Here is a 7,500-nt window from a genome sequence, read left to right on the forward strand (position 1 = left end):
CAATTATGCATGATCATAGCAATGAAAAAACATTACTTTCAGAATAATTTTTGGCTCTTGATATATTCACTATCAAATTAACAAACATAATCATTGGGACACAGTTGAACACCATTTTTTTTGTTACGAACCACTTGCTCTTTGTAAACTACAGTCCTTGTTTTTACATTCATCACGTACAACGAAAACCCCAATAAATGGATTTGCAAAACTATGTGCTTTTATAACCTTGAAACACATTCTGACAAACGAAACTTTCTTTTCCCAACATTATCCATTAAACCCACCGTCGCTAAACATTAATATTGTCATTTTATTCATTACAGACAAAATTTGTGACCAAGTGAGCGACGCCATCTTGGACGCCCATCTGTCACAGGACCCGGATGCGAAAGTAAGAAACAAAAGAAGCTATGTCAGCGTTAATTATTCCTCTAGTTGTTTGAAAAGTCAAATGTGTTAATAATAAAAAAAATCAAGTAAAGGTACTTCCAGGGAGCATTTGTTTACTATCAGTTTAGTATTAATGAATAGCTGTGGTATCTTACGGTTATCTATATTTCCAGGTAGTACTTGATCGTTAAAATAATATGTGTGATTAGCCTACGGTGCTCTCTCGATCCAAACGAGTAGTTACGGTATTTTACATTACCTTGCATTTCCAGGTAGCTTGTGAGACGTGTACAAAGACTGGTATGATCCTGGTATGTGGAGAGATCACATCCAAAGCCCACGTTGACTACCAGAAGGTCGTTCGGGAGACAATTAAGGAGATTGGCTACGACGATTCCAACAAGGGTGGGTGCTGTAACCTGTACCGTTCGCAGATGTTTCACTGTTATTATCATCACCATCATCCCCGCCATCACCATTATTATCATTATCATCATTAGTGTCAGTATGGTCATCACCACTGCAAACATTTTAGCACTGTCACTATGATGTTATCATCATCATTATTATTTCTACGACCATTATCATCCTATTGTTCCTAATATTACAACGATTCCATAATAATCATCACAATCATCACCACAGATACTATGATATTTGCAATCACCGTCAACTGACACCTATCAAAAATGAAATGACGAAAGACTGCCTTTTCAAGATACCAAATTCGACTCCTCTGTCTTCTTTCACAATCAGGTTTCGACTTCACGACATGTAACCTCCTCGTTGCCATTGAGCAGCAGTCACCAAACATTGCTGGAGGTGTTCACGTCGACAGAGCTGAAGAGGATGTCGGTGCAGGTGACCAGGTACGAGGACTGTGTAGTAGTAATGAGCCCGGGCTTGGGTAGCGGGTGTCCGTGTGTGTGTGTGTGTGTGTGTGTGTGTGTGTGTGTGTGTGTGTGTGTGTGTGTGTGTGTGTGTGTGTGTGTGTGTGTGTGTGTGTGTGTGTGTGTGTGTGTGTGTGTGTGTGTGTGTGTCTTACTGGTTCGAACTGCGGTTTCATTCACATGCTTTTGTTTTCAAACGATTAGTTGGAGGTTATTTACTTGACGGTAATATCTTTGCGAGTTAATGTAGATGTGGGTGTGTGACTATCAAGGTGAATTGTATGTTTATATTCACTGTCGTTGATACAGAGATATATTCATCATGCTATTCCGCTCCCTGGTGATTTGAAACATGTTTTCCTGTGTTCTGTGTTTTTTTTCTTTGTGCTATGCATGTTTCGTGAACTTTTGCAAATCACGGCTTTGTGTGTGTGTGTGTGTGTGTGTGTGTGTGTGTGTGTGTGTGTGTGTGTGTGTGTGTGTGTGTGCGCATACGTTTCTTCACTGCCTATGGGTTTTTGTCTCACAGAATTGGGGTACAAGATTTTGCAGTGTTGGCCCAGGAGCTTGTGCTTGGATGTACACGGGAAACCCATCGACTTCGATTCATTAGGGACAGAAGACCAGGTGACAGGTGAACACAAAATGCATGCTGTTCAGTAACTGATTTACACATTTTGCCTCCTGTTTGCTAATCTGGTTATCTGTGTGACTGCATTCTTTGTCTAACGTTTTTTTTTTTTAAGTTTGTTTGACTTTATATTTACGTGTCTTTTTCTGCTTCTCTCTCTCTCTCTCTCTCTCTCTCTCTCTCTCTCTCTCTCTCTCTCTCTCTCTCTCTCTCTCTCTCTCTCTCTCTCTCTCTCTCTCTCTCCTCTCTCTCTCTCTCTCTCTCTCTCTCTCCTCTCTTCTCTCTCTCTCTCTCTCTCTCTCTCTCTCTCTCTCTCTCTCTCCTCTCTCTCTCTCTCTTTCTCTCTCTCTCTCCTCCTCCCCCTCTCCCTTTCTCCTCTCTCCTCTCTCTCTCCTCTCATCTCTCTTCTCTCTCTCTCTCTCCTCCTTCCCTCTCCTCCTTCCTCCCTCTCTCTCATCTTCTCTCTCTCTCTCTCTCTCTCCTCTCTCATCTCTCTCTCTCTCTCTCTCTCTTTCTCTCTCTCTCTCTCTCGCACTCTCTTAATCTAACCAATGTTGATTTTATTGCCACAGCGTACCTACCTATATACAGCTTAATTAAGTAGTTTTGTGCCTTTAATAACCTGTATGGAAATGACTTCTTTCCTATCTCATGTTTGTTGGCTACGTTCCTTTACAGTGTATAAATATATATGTATGTATTTATGTATGTGTGTATGAATGTATGATGTAAACAATCACATGTATATGTTAACCCATCGAGTTTGGGGAATGTGATATCGGTTATGTTTATCCATACATAAAACATATTCACATACAGGCTTACACATTGTATCTATCAGTGTAGAGTAATGTAAAATGGTGTAATTTTTTCAATATATATAAAACTAAAGTTCAGTCTTCCAAGCGAGTGACGTCAAGGAATACCAATTTTGTTTCAAAGTAACGTCAGAGTGTACGATTTTACTTTCTATATAACAAGAAAGCATACTATTTTTTTTCTCAGACCATAAAACCAAATTAAACCGTTTTTCCTTCAGTATAACAAATTGAACATATACCATTTTCTTTTTAGTCCAAATAACTTCAAAGCATTTTTTTTCCTACAATATAACGATGCCGAGACATACCACTTTCAACCAAAAAACAATCGAAAGAGACACACAGCCCCTTTCCTCAAAGCCAAACCATACCGTACCCAGTATCTATACTACACTATACCCTGAACCACCTGAACCATACTAAAACCATACCCAGTACCAACTACCTCAACCATGCCATACCATACCCAGTACCTAAACCCATACCACACCATACCCACTACTTAAATCATACCATACCCAATACCCATACCATACCCAAAAACTCGTACCCTTTTCACAGGGCCTCATGTTTGGGTATGCCTCCGACGAGACCAAGGAATGCATGCCCCTGACAGTCGTGCTTGCCCATCGCCTCAATGAGAAAATCGCTGAACTGCGAAGGAACGGCACTTTCTGGTGGGCACGGCCGGACAGCAAGACGCAAATCACAGCGGAGTATTTCTTCGAGTAAGGAGTTTTAGAAGTTTATGTTTTTGTTGGTATTAAAAAAATAATTAAGTTATTGGTGGTATTCAAAAAAAGAAAAGAAAAAAAGTTATTGTTGGTATTTTTGTTTTCTTTATTTTCTCTTAAAACAATAACTGGTTAGAAAATCACAGTGTAGGATTAAGTGTTTTTTTTTCTTTCTTTTTTCTTTTTTTTTGCCTGCGTGTTGTGTTTTATTTATGTGTCTGTGTTCCATTCACAAGATTCGCTCTGTTAAGTCTCTTCTCTGTCGCTGACATTTTCGTAGGTGGTGTTTCTTCTGATCTCTTCTCTCTCTCTCTCTCTCTCTCTCTCTCTCTCTCTCTCTCTCTCTCTCTCTCTCTCTCTCTCTCTCTCTCTCTCTCTCTCTCTCTCTCCTCCCTCCTTCCCTCCCTCCCTCCCTCTTTCCTCCTCTCTCTCTCTCTCTCTCTCTCTCTCTCTCTCTCTCTCTCTCTCTCTCTCTCTCTCTCTCTCTCTCTCTCTCTCTCCCTCTCTCTCCCTCTCTCTCCCTCTCCCTCTCTCTCCCTCTCCCTCTCCTCTCTCTCCCTCTCTCTCCCTCTCTCTCCCTCTCCCTCTCCTCCTCTCTCTCTCCTCTCTCTCTCTCTCTCTCTCGAGAGAGAGAGAGAGAGAGAGAGAGAGAGAGAGAGAGAGAGAGAGAGAGAGATCCTTCCCTCCCACCCTGCCTGCCATCCTTCTTAACATTGAATATGCTTTCATTTATACGAATCTTTATGTCTATTTCCATATAAAAATACTTTATCTTCCCATGATTTCTACTCTCCTTATCTTTTTCTGCACTTCATACCTTTCTCTCGTTGTTTTCCTCTGATTTTCCCCTTCATTCTTTTACTCCCTTGATTTCCTCCTATTTTAAACCCTTTCTTTGTTTTCACTTTCGCTCTTACTGTTTTTTCTTCTTTTGCCTCTCTCTCTCTCTCTCTCTCTCTCTCTCTCTCTCTCTCTCTCTCTCTCTCTCTCTCTCTCTCTCTCTCTCTCTCTCTCTCTCTCTCTCTCTCTCTCTCTCTCTCTCTCTCCCCCCCTCTCTCCCTCTGTCATTTGTACCCGACATAAACTATCGCTTATTTATAGATTCAGATCGGAATAATTCCTTTGGTTTGCCTTATAATAAAAAATGATATGCTTTTCTAGTACCCAAGACGATATTTCGTAACATAACATCATTGTGTTCTTTTTTTTTTTTTTAGTCCAGAGAATAATTCTAATCTAACGTAACACACCCATATTTTTCTCTTAACCCCGTAATAGTAATAGCATAACAGCATCTCAAAGCGTAACTGTTTTTTTTTTCTTCTATTAGCCTAAGCTACATCTCATAGCAAACACCAACTTGTTATTTTTCATGACACAGCATAACACCAACTTGTTATTTTCATGCCACAACATAACACCAACTTTTTATTTTCATGACACAACATAACACCAGGTCCACCAGGTAGTTATTTTCATGACACAGCATACCACCACCTTTTATTATGATTAGCCTAATCAGCCGCTCATAACGTACCCCCACTTTTTTCTCCAGCAACGGCTCCGCCATCCCATTCCACGTGCACACCGTGGTCGTGTCTGTCCAGCACTCGGAGAAGATCACGCTGGACCAGCTCCGAACTGAGGTCATGGAGAAAGCCATCAAGACGGTGATTCCTGCAGAGCTCCTGGACGAAAAGACCAAATACCACATCAACCCTTGCGGGGATTTCGTCATCGGCGGACCTCAGGGCGATGCAGGTCTCACCGGCAGGAAGATCATTGTTGATACATACGGTGGTTGGGGAGCCCACGGAGGCGGTGCTTTCTCTGGCAAGGACTACACAAAGGTGGATCGCTCTGCTGCCTACGCTGCTCGATGGGTGGCCAAGTCGTTAGTCAAGGGCGGGCTTTGCAAGAGATGTCTCGTCCAGGTGAGTTTTCTCTTGTCGTTGTTGTGGGAAAAAATGCGTTCTTTTTTGTATCTAGGAGGGTATTTAGACACTCTCTTGGCATCTGAATGTTTTTTTTTTTCATCACTTTCTTAGGCTAATTACGATATCCCGTTCCAGAAGCCAAGTCTAGGGGATCTAACCTCACCTCCAAACTTTACACACATCTAACAAACTCCCTTCCTTTCAGGTATCGTATGCCATTGGCGTCGCAGAACCCATCAGCATCAGCATCTTCCACTACGGAACTTCCAAGTACACATCCCAGCAGCTGCTTCAAATCGTGAATGCCAACTTCGACCTCCGGCCCGGGCGCATCGTCAAAGAACTAGGGCTGAAGAGGCCGATCTACAGAGAGACCTCGTGTTATGGCCACTTCGGCAGAGATCAGTTCCCGTGGGAACAGCCCAAGAAATTAGTTATTCCAAATTTAAGCAAGAAGTAGGTTTTTCATTCTGTTAGATTAGATTAATGTTAATATTTGACTTTTTGTAATTTTTTTTATAAATGATTGTAGCCACGGCGTGGTGGAAGAGTCATTAGTATTAGGTATGTCACTATATTCTGTAAGATATGTGGTGCATTAAATAGTGATCACCAGTGAACCAGCATGACAAGAACAGAATCCAGATATTGCTCAGTCATATAAGTATATCTGTGACGCGATACCCCTTTGGCAAATGTGTTTTGAATTAACGGTTTCTTGATGCATTTCTGAATGTTTGTGGAAGGATTTGTCTCCAAGAAAACCCTTGGGCTTACGTATACGTTCCCCTATTCCTTCAAGGTGATTCCATTCCTTAGATCAGGTATCATCATCCTACAGACAATTATTATTATTTTTTTTTTACAAAGCACTTAAGACAAAACGACAGCTTGGAGGTAACCGAAGTCATCACTTGGCGCAGACGAATACCCTTTTCTTTTTAAATCCAACTCATTGAAAATCTGCGAAACTGGCCTTACCTCAGACCCAACAATAACTAATCTATTAAATGCTGTACTGTGTTCGCGACATTTCTGGGCCAACTGCTGATTTTGGTGCTGCTCAAATTACGACACGATGAAGTGTTGTATAGTCAATATTTGTGTTACCTTTATGGAAGTTCAGAAGGATACGAGCACATCCTAAAACACTCCGTTTACCTTCTGTGTACAAGGTCCTCGGTTCCACATTCCCGTTTTATGAATGGTAGGATGGTTTTATATATTTGTTCTTTTATTTTTTCTTTCTCGAGAGGATGTTAATATATAGATATATAGATATATTTGTTACTGTGAACCTTTTTGTGTGCAATAAGCTTTATGTTTACAAATGGGATAATAAAACTGTACAGGTAAACAGCTTGTAGTTTATTTACAAGAGTTTTTACCATTGTTGTAATAAAAATGTACAAAACCGAGAAAGTTGATTAATAATTATAATGTATAACAAATTCAGTTTAACAAAATTAATATATAATGAAAGAAACACTTATAAATCAAGTTGGAAGAAAGGTTCAGAATGTGAGCTTTGGATCAAGAAAAATCATATGACTTTTCGAGACCAAATTTTACAGAGCGCTCTTCGTCCAGAAGGAGGTGGCATAGCTCAGTGGTAGGGCGTTGTCTTAGCAATCGCAAGGTCCCTCTCAGTCGCCTCAGCTGTGAGTGAGTACTGGCGTCATGCTGGGGTCAAAGTCGGGGCGGAAAGGAACCGGGCACCCTACCGCATTATCCTACGGCTTAGTAAACATGTGCCTCTGACCGACATGTCCCTTACGTAAGATGTGGGACTAACTCTCAATTTGATTCAACCAGAAATGGCGAACATATGCAAATTCCAAAGGAATACATTGAAAAGATACATTCATAAACATTCAGACAACATTCTTCTATCTACTTGTATATTTAAACAATATACACAGACATTACATCCATTAGAAACCTACAAAGATCAGACTATACAACGAAATCATATGCGCACGTTTTCCTTCCTCTCAATCACGATAACGCAACCATTTCCGAATGTTGCAACAACAAACCTTAAGTACGGAGGTAAGGAAATATACGGCGATGGTGCAATGTTGCAAAATGGGA

At 40.9% G+C, this 7,500-nt stretch overlaps 1 protein-coding gene across 1 annotated transcript in view; it reads left to right on the forward strand.

Moving 5' to 3' along the window:
• The window catches only part of LOC119596460 (S-adenosylmethionine synthase-like), a 9,613-nt gene extending 2,848 nt beyond the window's left edge, over positions 1–6,765 (forward strand). The window contains exons 2-7 of the mRNA XM_037945715.1: positions 327–394; positions 666–798; positions 1,150–1,262; positions 3,297–3,463; positions 5,025–5,403; positions 5,612–6,765. Of these exons, the coding sequence (XP_037801643.1) occupies positions 696–798; positions 1,150–1,262; positions 3,297–3,463; positions 5,025–5,403; positions 5,612–5,866 (1,017 nt within the window). The 5' untranslated portion in view covers positions 327–394; positions 666–695 and the 3' untranslated portion in view covers positions 5,867–6,765. The remainder of the gene's footprint in view (positions 1–326; positions 395–665; positions 799–1,149; positions 1,263–3,296; positions 3,464–5,024; positions 5,404–5,611) is intronic.
• The last annotated feature ends 735 nt before the right edge of the window (positions 6,766–7,500 follow it).

The sequence above is a fragment of the Penaeus monodon genome, chromosome 38 (assembly GCF_015228065.2).
Source record: "Penaeus monodon isolate SGIC_2016 chromosome 38, NSTDA_Pmon_1, whole genome shotgun sequence".
Classification (NCBI taxonomy): Eukaryota; Metazoa; Arthropoda; class Malacostraca; order Decapoda; family Penaeidae; genus Penaeus; species Penaeus monodon.